This window comes from Phyllosticta citribraziliensis (assembly GCF_038025025.1).
Source record: "Phyllosticta citribraziliensis strain CPC 17464 chromosome Unknown J3D65scaffold_8, whole genome shotgun sequence".
NCBI lineage: Eukaryota > Fungi > Ascomycota > Dothideomycetes > Botryosphaeriales > Phyllostictaceae > Phyllosticta > Phyllosticta citribraziliensis.
Genome location: NW_027117345.1, coordinates 1,339,096 through 1,359,142, shown reverse-complemented (window position 1 = coordinate 1,359,142; position 20,047 = coordinate 1,339,096). Strand labels below are relative to the sequence as shown.

The 20,047-nt window shown below is 56.6% G+C and overlaps 4 protein-coding genes across 4 annotated transcripts; all 4 read right to left on the bottom strand.

The window, feature by feature from the left end:
• Positions 1-1,220: 1,220 nt before the first annotated feature.
• Positions 1,221-3,471, bottom strand: J3D65DRAFT_442320 (uncharacterized protein). The gene is made up of 3 exons (XM_066796262.1): positions 2,898-3,471; positions 2,757-2,841; positions 1,221-2,709 (listed from the first exon to the last, which is right to left on the bottom strand). The coding sequence occupies exons 1-3, from the start codon at positions 3,148-3,150 to the stop codon at positions 1,344-1,346; spliced, it is 1,704 nt and encodes a 567-aa protein (XP_066653874.1). The 5' UTR covers positions 3,151-3,471; the 3' UTR covers positions 1,221-1,343.
• A 4,081-nt stretch (positions 3,472-7,552) lies between these two features.
• Positions 7,553-10,659, bottom strand: J3D65DRAFT_604565 (armadillo-type protein; the record flags this gene model as incomplete). The annotated part of the gene is made up of 8 exons (XM_066798282.1): positions 7,553-7,578; positions 7,660-7,817; positions 7,865-8,217; positions 8,265-8,597; positions 8,648-8,864; positions 8,912-10,422; positions 10,502-10,560; positions 10,620-10,659. 8 exons carry the CDS (start codon positions 10,657-10,659, stop codon positions 7,553-7,555), a joined length of 2,697 nt encoding a protein of 898 aa, XP_066653873.1.
• Positions 10,660-11,223: 564 nt separating this feature from the next.
• J3D65DRAFT_630249 (protein phosphatase-like protein 2c) lies at positions 11,224-13,455 on the bottom strand. Its single transcript, XM_066800809.1, has one exon. It carries the CDS (start codon positions 13,264-13,266, stop codon positions 11,467-11,469), a length of 1,800 nt encoding a protein of 599 aa, XP_066653872.1. The 5' UTR covers positions 13,267-13,455; the 3' UTR covers positions 11,224-11,466.
• A 1,688-nt stretch (positions 13,456-15,143) lies between these two features.
• J3D65DRAFT_604563 (uncharacterized protein) lies at positions 15,144-18,605 on the bottom strand (the record flags this gene model as incomplete). The annotated part of the gene is made up of 1 exon (XM_066798281.1): positions 15,144-18,605. The coding sequence occupies one exon, from the start codon at positions 18,603-18,605 to the stop codon at positions 15,144-15,146; it is 3,462 nt and encodes a 1,153-aa protein (XP_066653871.1).
• Between the last annotated feature and the right edge of the window lie 1,442 nt (positions 18,606-20,047).

Here is a 20,047-nt window from a genome sequence, read left to right as displayed (position 1 = left end):
GTATTGAACAGATAGTGTTCCCGGAGTTTCCACTAACGGGAGAGATGAAGACTCAACTGGACCATGTTGACTTCCGTATTGGACAGATGGGGTTTCCACTGGAACATCCTGGCTATCGTATGAGAGTGATGAGGTGTTGACTGGAATGTACCGAGTGACATCCTCGATGGAAGCGATGGAGTGTTGCCCCTCTTCAATGGACGGAGGAGTTCGCAGAGGATTTGAGAGAACCCCTACGGAGAGAAGCAATGTTGCCGTGATGACTGCAAGAGATCGCATGGCTACTCTGGGAGATCAGGCATTGGGGGAACAGATGGAGAAGCTGCAGGTTGTGAATCGGAAAGATACTTGCGTTGATATATGTATCTACCGAGAAGGAAAGTTGGTTGGAAGGAAGGGGGCTCTGGAGAACAAGAAATCCCGTGTTGGGGTCCTTTCTCCTTTTTTTACGGTGGTCGTCCGCGCAAAGCAACCTGATATTCACCTCAACAACCTGGCCCTGGATTAAACATGGAACTTCATGATACTGGTCCCTCCCCTTTGAGTGGTGAGGCCACACGGAACTTGAACGGGGACAAGCTCGGAAGAGAGTCAGTTTGTTCATTTCCATCATGGTTTTCGCTGTCGAACTCCAACTGCGATTTCGACCTGCCGCTTGTTTCATAGACTCAAGGTTCTGCAGGAGGGGTTTGTCGTCGAGGTGCGCGCAGGCGGTCGGCGTCAGAGTTGGGGAATTCTGCCGCGGGCCGATGCCGTCGGTCCCCACCCACGGTTTGAAGGTGCGGTGGCCTCCTTCGGCGCCAGAACGGAACCGCCATCACCACAACAACCCGACACCACAGCCACCTGGACAAAATGCATCAGCCAGGAGTCGAGCGCTGAAGAATCTCCCAACAGCCTGCGAACGACCGCATTTGGTGGCCTGACGTCAAGATCTGAACACTTTACCCCTCGCTCCCATGGTCGTCTTCTCCGGTCGGTGTTTCTCCTGCGCACTGCCACACCCACGCGTCCTGGAAGATTTCGATTCACCAGACGGTCAAAACCAAGCCATGAGGCAAAACCGCAGGCTTGATATGTCTCAAGCGGTTGCGACATCACGATGAAGATGGAAAGGAAGTGAGTTCATAATGTAGATTACCATTGCTGTCTACTCAAGGAGTGTATTAGATTTACCAAGGAGAGGCGCCATATTAACACCGATTGATATCCTTTTGAATGACCGATTACCAGGAAGTCTAGTCGATCCGGTTGGCTGGCGAATGCAGCCTTTGATGATGATGAAGCCTCCTACCTCTGCATTAGATCGACCAATTAATCCCACCATCCACCTGAACCTTCGCTCAATGTCCACAATCACCATCGCGCTTGCACTTGTCCTTCTTCTTCTTCTTGTCCTCCTCACTCTCGCCCTTGTTTTGCTCAGCCAACAATCTTGTCCTGAAAAGGTAGTCGTTGTAGTCGGTTGTGCCTTGATCATACTTGAGGTACTTGTTGTCGCCTTCAGTGGGTGTCTTTTGCTCCTGGTAGCTGGCTGCCTCGGGCTTCTTCTCGCCGCCACCCTGGTTCTTTGACTCTTCGTAACCGTACTTGGTGTCCTTGTTGTACTCAAGTTCCAGGCTCAGCTTGTAGTGCTCCTTCGCCTCGTAGTACAGCTTTTTCTCGTAATCAGAAAAGCTATTCACCTTGTTGTCTTCTTCTTCCTGTGAGCACGGTTTGTAGGAACACTTCTGACCGCATTCACCACCATTCTTCTTGTACTCAATTTCCTCCTTGTTGTAAGTGCAGCCGCCGCCGCTGCTGCTTCCACTTCCGCCGCCACACGACGTCGACTTCTTCGATTCCTCTTCCTTCTTCTTCTTCTTTTCCTCTTCTCCGCTGTTGCTGTTGGTCGTGTAGCTGCTGCCGCCGCCACCGCCACTCGTCGTTGTCTTCTTCGCCGCTTCTTCTTCTTCCTTCTTCTTTTCCTCTTCTCCGCTGTTGCTGTTGGTCGTGTAGCTGCTGCCGCCGCCACCGCCACTCGTCGTTGTCTTCTTCGCCGCTTCTTCTTCTTCCTTCTTCTTCTTTTCCTCTTCTCCGCTGTTGCTGTTGGTCGTGTAGCTGCTGCCACCGCCACCGCCACTCGTCGTTGTCTTCTTCGCCGCTTCTTCTTCTTCCTTCTTCTTCTTTTCCTCTTCTCCGCTGTTGCTGTTGGTTGTGTACCCGCCACCGCCTCCGCTAGTGCTCTTCTTCTTCTCCTCCTCCTCGTTCGTATTAGTGGAGTAACCGCCCGAGGTCTTGCTGGTCTTGCCCTTCTTTTTGGTCTCTTCGGCGGCCTCCTTGCCGTAGCTGCCGCCGTACTGCTGCTGTGTAGATGAAGGCGGCTTGGCTTCAATGGTCTTGCCGCAAGGGCTTGGCTGGAGAACGTAGGCTTGGCTGATGGCACCAGTCAACTGGTCGATGTCGATATACCCAACGGCGTCGGCAGCGGCGGGTCCACGAGTTACGTGCAAAACGAGGTCGACCAGCATGAGAAAGTCGCCGCCTGTCGAGCACTGGGAGACGAAAACTTCAAGCAAATTATGCTCGTATACTGCCTTGGCGTCGACCGGACCGTAGAAAAGCCAGGGAATGTTGGAGCCACCGGAGTTGCCGGCGAAGGATACACTGCTATGTGCCAAAGCAGTCATACCAGCAGACTCCAGATAACACGAGCCGTAAAAGTCACCCCTGGATACGGTTAGTTTCGTTAGATGAGGGCAATCTCGGGAACATACTGGAGGAGATTGAGTTGAATCTGAGATTCGGTCTTGAAACCGACTTCGATATGGCAGCTGGCGTCATCGCTGGGCTTTCCATCCTCTGGATGCTGTCAGTACCCTTCTCAACCAAGTGCCATGAAGTGATTTTGCACTTACGGAGAATCGCTTTCAATTCGGTTATTGTTACGTTGAAAGAAGACGTCTCTGGACAAAACTGTCCCTGCAGGGTGCCCTCAGGACATCCGTCGCCATAGTAGGTGAGGCTGGTGATGGTGAGCCCAGAGGCAGTTGGAATGCCACTGCCTAGATCGGGAGATGCGGACTGCGGCTTCGCAATGGGCTTGGCAAGAGCTGTGCCAGCAGCCAGAAGGGCTGTAAAGATTCGGGAGGTGGGCGTGGTGAAAGACATGGCGATGAAGACAAAACTCTGGCCTTCCTGATGTTCGCAAAGGGAGACATGACGGACTAAATACTCAGAAGTCAGTGGTGCGATCTTCCCCCGTCCACCAAAGGCAATCTAGTGACGCCCAACGGCGCTGCAAGATGGCTCTACGGCCACCAGACGGTCGTGCCGTCACGATTCATGCCAGACGAGCCGCTGGCTAAAAGCTTGCCTGTATAGAAGCATGTTGTCCGTATTCTGCATTCGGTGCCATGGCGAGGGGTTGAGTCGAAAGGCCCCGGTACAATCCGCGCTGCTCCGGACCAATTCCTGCTCGAAAAACTACGGAGTGTACCACTCGGTTGGTTGAGTCTGAGATGTCAAGCCTAGCGGCACGCGGGTTTAGGCTTTGCGTAGCAAAAAAGCATCTAGTCAACGAGGTCGTGTGGGCCTAGAAATGAACCGTTCGTGTGGTATAGCTTGGCGTCGTGGTTGTTTGTGTTCAAGGTTTGCGACATGTTGTTCCTGGAACTAAAAAAAGTAGTCCGGGTGCTGGCTGCATGGTCAAGGGTGGAGGCGCGAGCCGCTCCGCCCTCTCCCGACCAACTCCTCTGCTTCATGCGAGTTTGCCTGCGGACGGCGGTCGAGGCGGTCGCCGAAAACTTCCGCTTCACTCGAATTTGACCGTGTCACGTTTCTATGACATCGTCAGTTGATCTGCGCTGTGGCTAGTGTCCAATTTCTACGCACCACACCGCCACCGAATTTGCCGTCAAAGCACTCCATCACTTCAAAGCTCCTGGCTCGACACAGACCAAACATGGTGTCTGTCAATGCAACTCTGCGCTTCTCGAGTAGAAAACTCTGCACTGCCCTACCGAAATAGAAATCGGCAGCGCCCCGCAGTTTGGCCGGCCGAGTTGAGTTTGCCAGGTTCCTTGATCGGTTTACGCTTCGGGCCATTGAGGCAACAACAACAACACACACACGGCGCACCCACGAGTAGCGTTTGGGTCGATGACCTGCAGGACCAATAGTCAGGAGCCATGGGCAGGACCCACTCAGGCTAGTCGGGTCGATCCAAAGCCGCCAAGAGTGACGTCCGGCCAGCTTCATCCATACTTTATCCAAACGGGTCGGAAGTCTAAAATGCCTATGCTAAGAAGATCAGCGGTGCGAGGGAGAGGTCACCAGAAACATCGTGTCGGTCGTGTTTCCCCTCCACCTCTGAACACGAGATGGGCGACCCCCCGGCTTGAGACTGGTACGAGTGTGGTGCGGGAGCTTGTTTGACGGCGGACAAAACATGCGTCGTCTCCTAGGACGGGCGTGTGTATACGAACCTACTGAGGGGTGCCTTTTTTGAGCCGCAAACCATCGACCCTGTGGCTGTGTTGGGCTGAGCGGTCGACTTATTCCCGAAAATTCGGATTGATAGCTCGTTCCACGTTCGTGTCCTGAATTCGCCCTGTTCGCCTCTGGTAGGAGCAAAAGAAGGGTTCAGGAGATGCCCTTCAATCGTGGACAGCAACAACGACTATCCGAAACCACCCCGACTGACCACCTCATGATGCAATCCTCTTGCCGGGCCGGCATGCGCTTGATTCAATCGGTGCCCGACACCGCGCGAAACCCTACCTGATCGTCTCGTCAACAATAACCTTCTTCCGCACATATCAGGCGGACTGTCCCCCTCCCCTTTTGCCTCATGGCCTTGTTGCCTCAGACACAACAACCGGTCGACCGTACCGTTTCTCTTCGCCACGAGTACGACTCACTCACCTTTCTCCAAGCTTCCCCTTCCCCTAGTCGGTTCAGGATCCATCGTCCCGTTCCTGAAGGCCTTGCATACACGCGCCCGTCTGCACGTACAGCTTCGCCCCCCTGGTCACCACCTTCAGAAGCGTTCCAAGGCGAGCAAGCAAGCAAGCAAGCCTGCAGACAAGCACAAAGGCCAAGACGGGGCGAAGAGAGAGTGCAACGAAGGACTCGGCGGCGCCTCGTCGTCAGTGTATCAGTCAAGTGAACCTCTTTTTCCCGTATGCGAAGCTAAAGTTTGGCTCTAAACAAGATGCTTAGCGCGGTGACGATTCAGAAGGTAAGAGGCCACTGCCGTGTGGAGGAGTTTGAGCCCGCGGCCGCGACTGCGGTTCTCCGAGCCGATTTTCGTGGGCAAGAAGTAGGCGGCTTTGTGGAATCTGCAGGGCATTTTGCCGTCAACCAAGCAACAAGGCGAGCGGGCTGAGAGGCTGTTGACTACATCTCAGCTCCCATGAGCATCGTGTTTACTATGCCGTCGTTTTTGTTGTCATCGTCACTGCTCTCTCGTCGATCGGTGATGTGGTCTCCCCTCGTCTCTATGAAAAGCAGCGACCGCGGCTCCTCTGACGCCGCAGTACAAGATGGCGCGCAGACGGCGATACGGTACGGGGCGATGCGCCAGTTTCAGATGGAGCAAGTCTTGAGACGCGGGATCGTTGTTTGCTTGTCCGCGCCTCTGACGTCGTGGACACAAAACTGGCCAAGTCGACGAGGAGACTGTGAATGTCTTGACATGGAATATCAAAAGATGTCTCATGTGCCGGACATCAGAATAGATCAAAACGACTCTGGTTGGCCTGACCTGGGCCTCGAAGATAAACATAGCGTACATGCATAATAGATGGAAAGAGGTGCAGACCATGCAAACACAGTGCCGGCTGTCAGGCCAGGTCTAGTCATGCGTGACGGCAGAGCCCCCCCTCCTCCTCTCACGGCGGCATGAGCAGAGCAGGGTCATGAGCATAATGAAGCTTGGGCAAGACTTGCTTCCCAACCCTCTTTTGACCTGTAGCCAACCACCGTCGCCTGTTGCCAAATTTACGTAAACGGAGAGCTTTTTTGAAGCCGCCTCGTAGGATGCAAGGTAGGGCAGGCTGATCGCGGCGAATGAAATAAAAATAAGGAAGCCGGCTCGGTGCCTCCCTCTCCCTGGCGCTGATCAATCAATAATGCCGTCGCCGTCGGCTGCATGACCCGAGGAGGATCTTACCTGACTGGAGCGTGAGGGTCGCACTGCTTCTTTGAGAATTGTGTTCCAGCCGCAACAAGCATTTGGAAGCTTGCCTCAGCTGACTGACGGTTGGCAACGGGTACGGCGTAGGACCTGGTGTGTGTTGGTCTGGACGGTGATGCAGCGGTGCGGTAGAGCCGAGATCGATTCCTTCGTGTGTCAACTCCATTCCGTTCACGTGGTCCAACTTCAACCTCATGAAACAGTGAATAGCATTCTTAGCGAACCTTTCTATCGCTTGGCGGTGTGCCATTTCCCTAGCAACAGCATCCGCGGAGAGGTAAATAAGTTTGAAAGCGATCCAGTATTGAAGGACATGAACGAACCCTTTGCCGGCCCATTGTTCCAGTTGGTGAACGCGAGGAAAGAAACCGGGGAGTGTTAGGAAGCGAAAGGGGAAAAGTTGTGAGACTAGGGCAAAGACGTCAAAAGACTACACCATTTCCTCCATCTTGATTCATCTCTTTGGGGCCGTTGCGGACATGAAGCCATTGCTGGTATGACGAGAACGCCTGAAAAGCCTGCCTTGTCACGGTTCCTCCATCTCCTTTGGAAAAACAGGTGGACGTAGAAGTGATAGACAAGCCAAACGTCACAACACTTGGAGCGAGACAACACATGTGGCATCAATCGTGAAGAGGAACGACGTGAGTGTGAATGTTTTGATGGGAGACGGGGCGACTGAGTTACTATATGTGACTGGTGCCAGGTTTCAGGAGGAGAGAGAAACTGGGAAAATGCAAGCATAGGAGTGGGAATCATGATGTGAATTGAGTGCTCGCCAACGACAGAAAACAGCGGAGTGTAGGGGATGGATGGGGGGCAGAGGTTCCAACTCTTGATGAAAGAGTCGGGCTTCCTCTTTACATGAACTCGGGGCATACATGACTTCCTGTTGTGCGGTGTATGTGGTGTTCATTAGGACGTGTTGGGAGTACGGGGTTGGACTGTTGTATGATGTGTTCGGGGCGAGGGTGGGTGGGTATTGGTGTTTGCCGGGGTGGATTCGATGCCCGTCCGAAGAAGAAGTCGCAGATTCCGGCGGTCGGAATTGCTCTCCTCGTCCGCAGCCATTGGCGAGCTCCGAGGTGTGGCGCAGTCGACGCAGAGTCTAATTGACCAACCGATTGCAGCGGCCATCTGCACGGAGAGGTTTATTTTGGGAAGTGTTCACTTCCATTGCTTGTCCAATGGCTCACCGTGTTCGCATTCCAGCGTGGGTGTCGAATAGGCGACTGCATGGATATCTTGAGGCCGCTGGACAATGCCGTCCTTGTGTCAACTCGCCGATTGTCGGTCGCGCATCAGGCAGCTGCAAGGGCGCTGTGTCGGTGGGTCGTCCAAGGAGGGCGCTCAAGTTCCTCTCGATGAATTCCTTCAAGCCAGCTGGCCTGCAGCACCGCCTGTGGAATCTCGTGTTAGCCAAGGTCAAATGTGGGGGATGCTTTCGGTTTGATAAAGCCCGTATTGGAGAGAGCTCTTACCAATTTGGCGCTTAATTTGCTCGCGCGCCCAGCGAGCGGTCTCAATAGTCCGGCTCGAAAAGTCACGGTTTGACCTAGTCTCCTTGGCCATCGCCATAATCCAGTCGGCGCGGAAAAGCTCAGCGAACTCTCCCTCTGGGAATGTATCCGCGAGGTCGCTTTACAAAGTCAGTGAGATTATCCCCAACTAAAGAGAGAAACATACCCAATCACACCCATAGAAGAGCGCATCAGGGCCTCAGTGCGGTTCGGGTCGGACTGCACCGTGTGCAACAGCGAGAAAATAGCCTCGACGTAAGGGACGAGCAGGTTCTGCTTGCCGCCAGTCTTCATGGCGACAATAGCGCCGTCCCATGCGTCCATGATGCCTTCGCGAAGCGACACGACGTAGTCGAGCATCTCGAAAGAAGTCTCAGAAGTAAGGACGACCTGAGCAGCTTGAACAAGGACCTGAGCGACCACGCTGAGGTAAGTCTCGAAGGCTCCGTTGATGGCCTGCGCAATGTCGCCAAAGCACTGCAAGATGGCTGGCTTGAATTGGTTGCCAAGCGTAGGGCTCTGTTCGCGGTCAGTGCTGTCTTGATTGGGGACCGAGAGTAACTTACACGCAAGTTGTTCAAAAGGTAGTTCATGAAGGCATCGCAGTAAGGCTGCACCTTCTCATTCAGAGCGCGGGTAATGTCGCTAACAAGACCGATGGCCATGGAGCAGATGGCCGGCTCCTCTTGGTTGCCAAGGGCGTTGTACAGGTAGGGTGCAAACGCTTCCATGTACTTGATGAAATCCTCTTCCAATGCGTTGGCGAGGGATCCGATTGCTGCGAGGACAGCGTCAGGAACGCTCGACTTGTTTCCAGCGGATTGGAGCAGCGACAGCAGCACCTGCATGATACGATCGGCCTGAGGCTTAATCTCCGCCTCGAGCCTTTGGACGATGGCCTTGACAAGACGTTAGTAAGTCATCACGTGGCGCAGCTGAGTCTTCTTACCATGATAACGCTGACCAAGCTTGTCTGCATCTCCTCCAAAGTCATCTTGTCCTCGACGCTTACGACTTGCTGTTGGAGTGGAACAGTCTTCTCAAGGCGCTCGAGGATGACAAGGGAAAGGTGGCCAACCATGTTGAGACTGTCGTTGGCAGAGTTCATGGTGAAGGAGTTGAGAACCTCGTACGCGGCGGTACGCAGTTGGTTGTCGGCATCGGCACTGCAACGCATTAGATCTCGCTGCATGTCATTCAAGGCAATACGTACCGCTCAGTGACCTGGAGCAAATGCGTTACGCTAGCCTGGAAGTGACCCGAGAGCGGGTTGGTTTGGCAGCCAGGTTGGCCCGCAAAGCGGTCTGCCAGGTTCATCAACGCCCAGCAGCAAGAAGATGCCATCTTGGGGTGGCTGGCAAGACCGGCAAACAGCGATGAGATGAGGGGCTGCAGGTGCGTCGAGGGGTCGATGGACTCGGAGCAGGTCTCGCAAATCCGGCCAAGGGCGTAGGCGGTCGAATCTCTTACGTGGATCTCGGGGTCTTCCATCATGCCAACAAGGACGGGGAGAGCCTGCTTGACCAAAGGATCAAGCATCTTCTCCTCGGGACCCTCCATAATGGCGCCAAAGGCAGAGACAGCAGCGTCACGGAAGTGCCAGTCCTCAGCGCGAAGGTTCTTCTCGACAAAGGCGAGCACGGGGGGAACGACGGCGCTGCCAACACACTGAGCCCACAATTGCAAACACTGGTATGCGGCGCGCGAGACGTTGTACTCGTTGTCGTCGGCATCTTCGTCCTGCTTGGTGAGCAGCTCGAGGAGAACGGGAACGACTTCTTGGGTAGCGACTCGGGCAAAGTTGAAGTACTCGCGCAGCTCGGTGGATCCCTCGGCGTTGGCCTGGTGAAAAGTCAGCCTGTCAAATGCGTCTGGCCCCATTGTCCACCTGACAATGGGGTCGATGAGATTGCTGTGTACCTGCTGGTTGTCGTCCTCTATCGAGATTTCCTCCTCACAAACCGTGCACCAGAACTCGATCGCAAGCTTGGCAACGTCCTCTTCTTCACTCTTCATTCCCTGGATGGTGAGGCCGAAGAGGGCCTTTTCCATGTAGAAGCTCATCTTGTCATAGTAGAGACCCATGACCCTGTTCAGGCAGCCGTAGGCGTTTTGCTGGATGCGGGTGTCTGGGTCTTGCGTGTCCTCGCAAATGACCTGCATGATGTAGTTGCGCTCGCCCTCATTGTCGAAGTTGGTGCGCACGAATTCGAGCGAGTCGCTGAGGGCGGAAATGGCCTTGTTACGGACATTGGGGTTGGGCTCCTCCTTGCGCGCGCCCTGAACGACAGCGGTCAAGATGGCATTGGAGTGATGCGCCAAGGCTTCTCGGAGCTCCCCATCATCGGTGTTGCAAATGAAGCCGATGGCGGTCAACGAGGCTTCCTTTTGGTGGTCTGCGCCCTTGCCCACGTTTTCAACCAAGGTGGGCATCAGCTCTGGCCACATGTTTTGCGGGATTTCAATGGCGGCGATGGCAGCAATGAATTGCGCCGCCGAGTTTCCTGCACGGGCATCGGTCGAGGCAAGAGTTCCCAATGCGAGGTTCTTGACGTTTACTCTGACTTGGTCGGGCTGGCTCAGCCATCTTGCCTGGACTTCCCGTAACCTGGTGTACTCGCGCGCGGTGAAGGAGTTTTTCAGGGCGAGGGCAGCGGCGGTTCGGATGTGAGGTTGCGCCTGTTCATTTGCGAGTTCTGTGGCGAGGGTCGAGAGGTAGCCCGACTTTGATAGATCGAGTCAGCAAATTTCGCCTGGCAACTGCGGGGCGCCGTGCTCGCAACGGCGGGTTGAGGAAACTCACGAAATCGGCTTCAGCGGCCTGGGTGAGCTGCTGCTCGGCATTTGAGCGGATGGCAGCATCTGGAGAGCAAAGTCAGTGGGTGGGCGGGGTGCGGGCTAGGGTTGGGATGGGCGTATACCTGGAGACAAGGTCCCCTCAAGCACCTGGTTGACGTTCATGGTCGCGTGAGGAGCTAGTACCTGTGTCTAGAGGCGGGGAACAAGGTGCAGCGGGAGAGGTAGCTGGCCAGAGGCGCTGCAGTGGGGTGTTGAGTTTTGAGGCTCTGCGACGGCGGTTGCGTAGCTACTCGGCCAAGCGAGGAAGTAAGTTGACAAAACACGTGAAAGGAAGCCTGAGCGGGTTATTTTGACGGCTTGACGGGCCAGCTCGCGAGGTTTTTCCGACGACGGGATTTGCAAACGGCGGGCTGGCGGGCGGGCGGGCGAGGTGTTGTGGTGGTAGCAGCAGAGGCCAGCGGTGAAAACAAGGGAATGCAGTGGAATGATTGCAGAGAGCAGCAGAGAGAAGGACAAGAGTGCGGGTGCGGGTCAAGGAAGCACAGGTGTGCGTCGTCAGGTTGATGAGGGCAAGACCTGACGGGAAGGCCAGAGGGGCACCGCCGCCGCCTGCACCTCAGCCAATCACAGCCGCGAGGCCGCGGCGCCCGGAGAATTAGGCGGCCCGACCCTCCTTGAGGTCCCGGCCCGTCCTTTCGTCGGGTCACCAACACAACATGGAGAACATCTGCTTCAGTGTGTGCGTATATGCCTGCGTGCTACCTACCACTATGGCTACCAATGCCCCCCCAGTCTACTATAACCATATACCACTTGCCCGCCCACCTACCTTCAAGTACTCCAACCTACATGTACTCTACCCTACCCGCCTTGCAGCCCTATCGCTTCCTGTTCCTGAATCCCCCCCGCACTCCACCACCACAACTCCATCACCGCCGCCGTCTTCTGCCTCCCTCTTCCTCCAGTCCATCACCTCCGACCTTTGCGCGGGTCCTCTGCCTCCCTCTTCCTCCAATCCCTCAACTCCTTGGTACCCAGGCTTCCAACACCCCCCTCGCTCCGTCGCTCCCACCCGCCCAACCGCACCACCAGCCCAGTCGCATTGTCCGCGTCACGCGACGTCTCTGTCGCAAAGCTGACCACATCTCGCGACGCCTGCTCCGGCGTGCGCGCCTCCTTGACTATGTCGACAATCTCTTGGTCGCTCAGCGGCCCGGATACCCCGTCCGACACCATCACCATGAACGAGTATTCCGCCGGGCTCAACTCGACGCGCCGAATCTCGGGCTCAGCCGATACGCCCACTCTTTTGGAAGCCATGTCCCCAAACGCCCGCGTGTTGGCAAGCCCAGTGATGCGCTCCTCGCCAAACGAGTCGGTGACAAACGTCGCGGCATATCGTCGCAGTCGCTCCGCTTCCGAGGGCAACGAGGGGTGGTGATTCGACGTCAATGGGACCGCGAGCCCAGTAGCCGTCTCGCACAACAGGATGCGCGTGTCGCCCACGTGTGCCGTGACTATTGTGCAGTGAGAACTGGGGCCCCAGTAGGGTGCGGGAGAGGCTGTCGAGATCATGGCTAGGCTCGCCGTGCTGCCTCCCTTGAAGCGCTTTGGTCCGCCAATTTTCTTGTTGACAGCTGATGGCCGGTCTAGGATGTCCTGCTCATTGATGGCGCGGTCTGATGAGACTGGGTCTTCTTCAGCCTTGTTGACTTGAGCTGATACAAAGTCAAAGTCAGCCTTGAGAAACGACCAGGTAAGAACAGTCTCTATGCCCACTCCTTCCCCGAGACTGTGTCCTTTGCCGCCGGCAGATGTGGAGAAGAAGTCTGGCTTGAACCGCTTAAAGTATCCGCCAACGAGCTGCTTCCACGAAATGATCAGACTTCGCTCCAGGTCTTCTGCCTTTTGAATGTTTCCCGACTGTGTCACCGACTCGACGCCGTCCAACGGGGGCTCTCCGTCCTTGCTGGCGCTCGGCGGCTTCTCGCCGGTGCTCACGTCGGGTATTTTGGTAGGTTTGCTGTCCGACGACTTGTCCGTTTTGACAGCGTCAAGACTTTCCTTTTTACTTTGCGATGTTTCGTATGACTGTACAGGTTGAGGCTCGTCTTGCTTGAATGCTACGCCGTCTTTGTGCAAACTGCTCTTGAGCTCGAATTTCCTGGCGGCATCTTCCAGGTACTCGTGCAGCCGTTCGCGCAAAAAGTCGCTGCACTCGCTTCCGCCGTGACCGTCGAAGACGGCAAAGTAAAACACTTGAGGATCTCCCGTAGCCTTGTCCGATGTGTTGCCGCCGGGCTTGTCCCTGGTGCTCGTGGTCAAGGAGATGGGCTGCCTCTTTGCAAAAGCGGGTATTTCTATGGTGCCGGCCTGGAATGCATCTTCGTTGTAAGGTCTCGTGCCTCTCGACAAGGTTACGCCGAAGTGGTGCTTTGCACTCTTGAGCGGTATCCGCACGACTGTCATCTCCCGCTGCGCTCCCAGGAGCGCCATGGCCGCGGGAGACCTGTCGCTGTCGCTGACATTGTGAGGTATCGACTTGTCCCGTGGAAGCTTGTGGCCGGGACCGACGGACGAACGCGAGTCTGGATGGAGCGAAGAAGAGGGAAGGTGAGTTACAAAATAATCATGGAAGAGGCGGCGTTGGGGGCGAAGGACGACGGAGGAGGAGGAGGAGGAGGGAGACGAGGAGAACGAGGTGATTGTTGAGCGGCGCCGGCCAGGAATGGTGGTGGCTCTAGGGATGCAGATTGGTTTCGTCCACATAGTTTGTCGAGGGCCGAGGGCTGCATGATGGCTAGAGCCAGGAGACCCAAAAGGGCGGGGTTATCGCATGCATTCAAGGCCGGCTGGCTCGATGATGTTGAGGGCTCAGGCGTTGAATCGAGAGCTGGGCAGGCGGGAATAGCAACAGGGCGGCTGAATGTCGGTCTCCCCCGTCAAACCCACTTCGACCTCACCCTGCCCCGCTTCCTCTCCCCGCGGTTTGCGCCAACGACATGAACTTGTCACGCCATCTGACGTCCGTCAGCCTCAGAATCCGTCCGCTATCGTCATAGTCCGTTTGTTGACCTTGGACAGCGGTCGCCGTACTGCCAGGCAAACACTTCAACAATCCCCGGGCAATGTTGACTGTCGTTGATCATGGAGCGCAGCGCATAAGCATCACGTCACGAAAATCTCAGTGCTGAGATTGGACCGCCAGACCGCTCAGAGGCCCACGTCTTTCCCCGCCTCCACCGACGGCACAGCAAAGGGAGGCTCAAAAGGAACACAGTCTGATTGCAACAAACGGACATGTCTCGTCGCTACCTACCTGCGAGGGGTTCCCAGCAGCATCAGGGGGGCACGCAAATGGCACCACGTCCCCCGTGGCCTGATGTTTGGCAGTAAACCCGTTCAAACGAGTCCCGAAATCGGCTTCTCGCCAGGCTCTTCGAGTCATCATCCATCCCGCCTAACCTCTGCCTTTTACCGGAGCCATGAGACCTGCCGTGGCAGCAGCTTCTGTTGACAGAGCACCCTCTGAACCTTACTCACCACTGCTTTCTTACAGTCGACAATTCGGGTTGCACACCATTGATGGCTCGTCTGCTTTTCGTCGACATCGGACGTTTGCACTCTGAGAACTACTGTGAACTCCCCGGTCTCTTGCAAACGAATCCTGCCCCCGTCAGTTGGATCACCACGACGTCCCCGCTTTCAGTCTGTACGGAGCTCAGACCATTTGAAAACCACGTGGTCGACCCTCCCCGGCTTTCTGTGCTCCACGTGCGCGTCGTGATTCTTGCTGTTCTTCCGCTGTCGTGAGAGCAGCGTGGTTCGTGGCGTTGGACGCTGCCAGTGCTCCTGGGACGGTTTCTCAAGCATCGGTGGTCCCATCTCTATGCGGACATCTATCGACAGGAACGAAAGCATGGGTATTAATTTCCTAGCCCATTTGGGCGACGCAATTGGGCCCCAAGATGCTCCATTTCCGTCTCCGTTGAGACTATGAATGTAGATGTCGCCATGCTTCTCCCCCATTTCGTGTATATGGAGGTCGGCGTGAGACGAGCCAGCCCACCAATTACATTGATCACGACGACCACAGATCATCCTTAGTCATGTAACACTTGGTCGACTTCATTTACTTTGATATCCTTCCCTTCCATTGCCATCATGTTGCTGCTTACAGCCTGACCTTTTTATTCAACCCCGCCAAATTTACATGCTCCCTCCACCCGCCACCCAACTCACTACACACTCTCAACCTCCATATTAGCCCGGAGAAAAAGGAGAAAAATGCGCACGCGCAATCCTCTCTTCGTCGGTGGCCTTGCCATTCCTTTTTCGTTTCCCGCGTAGAAGATGCAAAATATCGTTGCTTGCCTCTCCCCCCGTCGCAGCCGTCGAGGCCGCCATGACGGGAGGAGCGGCGAAATGAATGAGCAGAAGGGGTAAGAACGAAGAGAAAGGAAAGAAAAGAAAGTGGAGAGAGACTAGAATTACACGCGTAAAACCGCCGCATCACCTGACCACCAGGGCGCACGCACTCCGACACATCATCGTCACCACGCAAAGTGCGCTTACTTCCCGTCTGGCATGATGGCCAGCCTCCTCAGCGACGTACTGCGGTACCGTATCCGCTGTTTGGCGTCCATTTACGCAACGCCCATCTCCCACTTGCGCCACACGGCCTCCATGCCAGCCATGAGGTCGCCCTCACGCCCCAAGTCCTTGACCGGCGGGCTGAGCGAGCGGCGGAACGGCGAGTTGGCCTCGCGCATGTTGGGCGGGTCGAAGTGGCCATTCGTCGCGTCGACGGTGAAGGGGCACGATGAGCCCGGGTCGAGGCGCGAGATGAAGGGGGCGGGCGCCGGGACGGGCGACGCCTGGGCCGGTTTAGGGGACGCGTGGGACGAAGGGGGCTTCGGCGAGGGTGACTGCGGGATGGGCGTGTGCGATTGCGATTGTGGGATTGGCGGGAGGAGGGAGAAAGAGGGTTGCGTTTTGGGAGGGGGGTTAGGGAAGAGGGGTTGCTGTGGGGCGTGCGATTTGAGGGGGTAGTGGTGGGTGGAGGTGGATGGGATAGACAGGGAGGACGAGGTGGCTGTTGATGGCGCGTGTTGGATGCGCGATAGGGAGTGCGAGGGCGTGTGCGTGTAGGAGAACGCGGACGACGTATGCTGATGACGAGGACGGTTCGTCGGTTTGTTCTCCATCGCCGTCGTTGTCGCAGCCCTTGCCCTCACACCCGCAACACCACGCTTTTCTCCAGCCTCGCCTTCGTGTTCTTCGTCATCGACATCGTCCACATCCAACACGCCTACGGCCCTCCCTGCTCCGCCAACGCCTCGCACCGCTCCACCAGCCGCCACCGCCTTGCCAAAGCCGACGTCTTCTGGCCGCTTGCCAGGTGTAAACAGCTCCGTGCCCAGCAGCAACAACGCCGGCATCACCGCCGCCTGCACAGTACGCGTGCTCCCCTCCCTCTTGACACCGCCGATGCCCCTATAGCTGTCATCGCTCGCGCGGCCACTGCTCAGTCCACGTCCACGGCTCTCGCTGATAGACCGGCGACCACGGCCCCGACTCGCAGAGCGGCTACCGGCTGTGGAAGACGTCGCTGTGTTGTTGGCACGCGCCGAGTTGTCACCATGTGGACGGCGCCAGCGGAATCCGCTTCCGGACGAGCTTCCGCCGCTGTTGGAGGCTGGACCTTCGTTGGCACCTCGTCGATTCATTTGGAACGAAGCTCGTGCCTCGCGTGCTGCCAGCGATGAGAACGACGTCCGGCGCGGTGGCTGCTTGAGATCCGTAGGCGGCACAGTCGCGGCTTTGGGCGGTGCCGACAGAGGCGCATGAGATGGCGCAGACGTCGTCGTGGCGGGCTGTGGAGCTGTCTCTTTGGGCAACAGAAGCGCCGTCGAGGATTGAGAGTCGCGTGCGTGGCCGCGAATCGTAGACGCCGTGCCCGTGGTGGACATGGACGTGGTCGACATGGGGGTCTGTGGGAGCGGTGTTTGCGACGTGGGCGTTGCCGCAGAACTGCTCAACGTCGTCCCCGTTGTCACAATGCCAGCGCCTGTGGTTTGCGGCGGCGGCACGAAGGGAACTGCGTCCCCGGAGACGAGAGGACGCGGTCGAGACGGAGATGCTGGCGTGCTCGCGCGACGCCGACGGAGGTGTAAGGGAAGCGGTGGCCACGGCTTATTCAAATTGGACCCGACATTCGGTGAAGTGGGAGAGGTGAGCGTGGTCGTCGAGGGTGTTGCGCTCAGCGGTGGGAATGCCTCCGTGTTGGATGATGGGGAAGTGATTGGGGAGGGTTTCGACGAGTCCGACGGAGGCGAAGGCTTCCTGGAACGAGATTGCAGCGAAACGGTCGAATCGGGAGAAGGTCGTAGTGTTGCGCTGCTGCTGCGTCCTCGTTTTCCGGCTGACCGCTCACGCCTCCTGTCGAGTTCGCACCCGTTTCCCACATCCCGCATCCTGACTTTGCCTCTGCCGCTTGGGCTGGGGCTATGTTCACCGTAGCCATTGACAACGCTGCTCGACACTGCTCCAGTGACGATTCCTGGATTCACCGTACAGGACCCGCCAACCGGCGACCCTGGAGCCTGTCTGGTCGCGCGCAGTCCATTACTCCACCCACCAGGATTCCATCCATTACCACTGGTCCACCCAGAAGTCCATCCCCCAGTCAAGCTGCCCAATCGGCCGACCGATGCCGATGGCGAAGAAGTCCCACCAGTCAGTGAAAAGCCACGGGGGCGTAGCCGCCGACCGCCTCCGCTGGTTAAAGACGTGGTTGAAGACGATGCCGCGTTTAATCCAGTCGCAGAATACGGCATAGAAGGCATAAGCGTCCGACCAGGGGTGATGGGATCCGTATCGGGAACAATGGTGGTCCGGCTAGAAACATTAAGGGGCTCGGGTTGCAAAGTTTGCAGGGTGGGGTTGGCGTCAGGCTCAACAGAAAAGCCTGTTGGGCTAGTCATGACCGCGGCGGCAGCGGCTGCGGCTGCAGTTGAACTGTTCATGTTTGTCGTGCTAATTGTAGAAGGCGTGGTTGCAGCCGTGTTGGCGCTGCTGCTGCGAGTATGAGTGCGTGAAAAAACACTGGCTTGGCCTCGGCTGCTGGTGCTTGTAGAAGGTGTAACTGTTCCGGCAGCAACTGCCGTGGTCGGAGCAGCATTTCGAGGATTGGAAAAGAAGCTGGGGCTTCGATTTACGGGAGACGTGGCCCGACGGTCATGACGTGGTGGCGAATTTGTGGATTTTGTAACTGGCGATGAAGTGTTTTGACCTGCGATGGCGTTGTATCCTGTCGATAAACTCCACCGCTTGCGGTGACCGGCCTTTGATTTCGCCTCAGGACTTGCCCGGAGTTCTGACGTGGTGGGTGGTTCTGGGAGCGCATCGCCTTCACCATCCTGGAAGACCCGGCCTGATCTATCAGGATTGTCTTGACGCTTCCTCTGAGCCGCTTTCTTGGACTCAACTTCTCCCAAGCTCTTGCTAGCAGAAAGTGGTTTCGCCGACGACTGCAAGTCTCCCCTGCTCGTCTTTGATCCTAGTGGCTTTCCCCACGAGGAGCGGGATGAGTGTCCCCGCCCCGAACGGAACCCAAAAAGGCTTCGGCTGCGCGAACGGTCATTCCACGAGACCTTGTTGTCAGCAGCATCCTGCTTCGATGCAGAGTCGCCATGCCTGGGCGTTGATTGAGAATCCCTAGTAATATCCTTTTGAGTTGTCGAGGAGAGTTGAGACGGTGCTCGCGATGGAACTGGCGCAGGACGACTTGGCTGGAGAAGGGGAATAGGAGGCGCCGGTATGCGGTGAGGCCCAGGGCTTGAATGCGGATGATACTTCGGTACCGGGTGCGTTGTCGATGACGGGGAGCCATCAACGGACGGTGAGTATGACGTAGGCGCGGTCGATGCCTCTGAAGGCGAGGGAGGGGAAGTGCTGAATGTAGCACCAACATCGGTGGACGGCGAAGACGTGGTTGAGGCGTGGTGAGAGGACAAATGATTGGTGCTTTCCAACTTGCTCATGTAGTATTGCTGCTGCTGGCGGCGAGGCGGCGTCACCGCGTTTGCAGCTACCATGGTCGCCATCTGGACCGTGATGCAGCGTGGTCAAACGTCGATTGGTGAGGAATGGAAGATGTTGGCTGCAAATTGTTGATATCGGAGTACAAGCCTAAGCAATTTCTGAGGTTGATCGACAGGTGGGATATTGGAGGACCGATTCTGGGCGCAGTCATCCAATGGGCACGGGACATTAATTCCTTTTCTGCGGACCGAGCAAAGAGGCAGAAAGAAGGTTGAACGGCGCGCTGTTGTGTTTCGACGCAGAAGCGGAGGCTGTCTGAAATTAATAGAGCCAACCAACGAGCTGTCGCAGCGGATACACCATGCAAACGTCAAACGCAGCATCCGAAATAGTGGCAAGTTGATTTAGCGACTGCACCACCGCCCGACGCGCTCATGCTGTCCCTGCCCGGCCAAGGACACTTCAACACTTCAACCGCATCGTCGGCCCTCCACGACGGAGCGCGCGCGCGCGCTGCCTGGCTGCACGCTCTCTCGGACGTGAGCGACAATGCGCATGGCGCCATCAGCACTAGCAATGCTCAAAGTTGACATTGCGAGCGCCAGAAACGATCGAACGATGAAAGGCCAATCTCAGAGTGCCGGCATCCCTTCTCTTGCTTGCCTTGGTCATCCCTCCAACGAGCCTGACTTTACTGACGGGAGCCGGTCCGCGGGGGAGCCCAACGCTACACCATTGACGCGCCACCGCGCCCAAGCCTAGTCCAAAATGCCGTGCATAGTGGATGCATTGCATCGATAGTGGCGTGCCAGCCAGCCAGCTCACATACTGCATGTGTCGTCGACCGAGCGCCGTTGGTAGCACAGCGCGCGTCATTGCATCGTGTCGGTGTCCGGTCGTTGGGCCTGCCTGACCCGGGCGGGGTCGAGTAGAGTTACTTGGTTGACCCCAGGCAGAGTCTGAGAGGCGTGAGAGTCAGCAAACTGACTTTGCTCACTGAGCGGCGACGTCAGGACTCGGAGGGAGACAGGATTCAGGAACAGACTGGGGGGTGTTGCGATCGGGGCATGTCGTGTCGCATAAGGCTGACTTTTCCGGAAGAGCGGGTGCCTGCACCGGGATGCCAACTGAAACACGTCGACGCCGTTTGATCGCCCAACACCACTATGGTTGCCATGATACGCCCTCGCCCGGCCCAAAATTCCATCGCTGGCACTAGACGCCGCCGTCTCACCTTCGTCCACTTCACCGCTCTTCTGGCATTGGTGCAACCGTCAATCGTTTGTTTGTCTTGTCAACAGGGCCCCACTCGCCTCGACAGCCCGGCACGGCACGCTGCTGAAACAAGGCACGTCGAAAAAGAAACAAGAGAAAAAGAAAGCAGAGAGAAGAAAAGGCTAGCCATTACTAGACCCTATTGGCGACTTGGAAGCTACCTACGAAACATGCACGGCAATTGTAGGCCGCTACATAAAGGAAGGAAATTGGAACACGAGGTGAAAGC

What these genes read in the sequence shown, in the direction of transcription:
- J3D65DRAFT_442320 (XM_066796262.1), bottom strand. Translation starts at nt 3,150, where the DNA reads ATGTCTTTCACCACGCCCACCTCCCGAATCTTTACAGCCCTTCTGGCT. An exon ending in CGAATTGAAAGCGATTCTCC is followed by an intron (nt 2,842 to 2,897) that starts GTAAGTGCAAAA and finishes GACAGCATCCAG; the next exon opens with AGGATGGAAAGCCCAGCGAT. An exon ending in ATTCAACTCAATCTCCTCCA is followed by an intron (nt 2,710 to 2,756) that starts GTATGTTCCCGA and finishes AACCGTATCCAG; the next exon opens with GGGTGACTTTTACGGCTCGT.
- J3D65DRAFT_630249 (XM_066800809.1), bottom strand. Translation starts at nt 13,266, where the DNA reads ATGTGGACGAAACCAATCTGCATCCCTAGAGCCACCACCATTCCTGGC.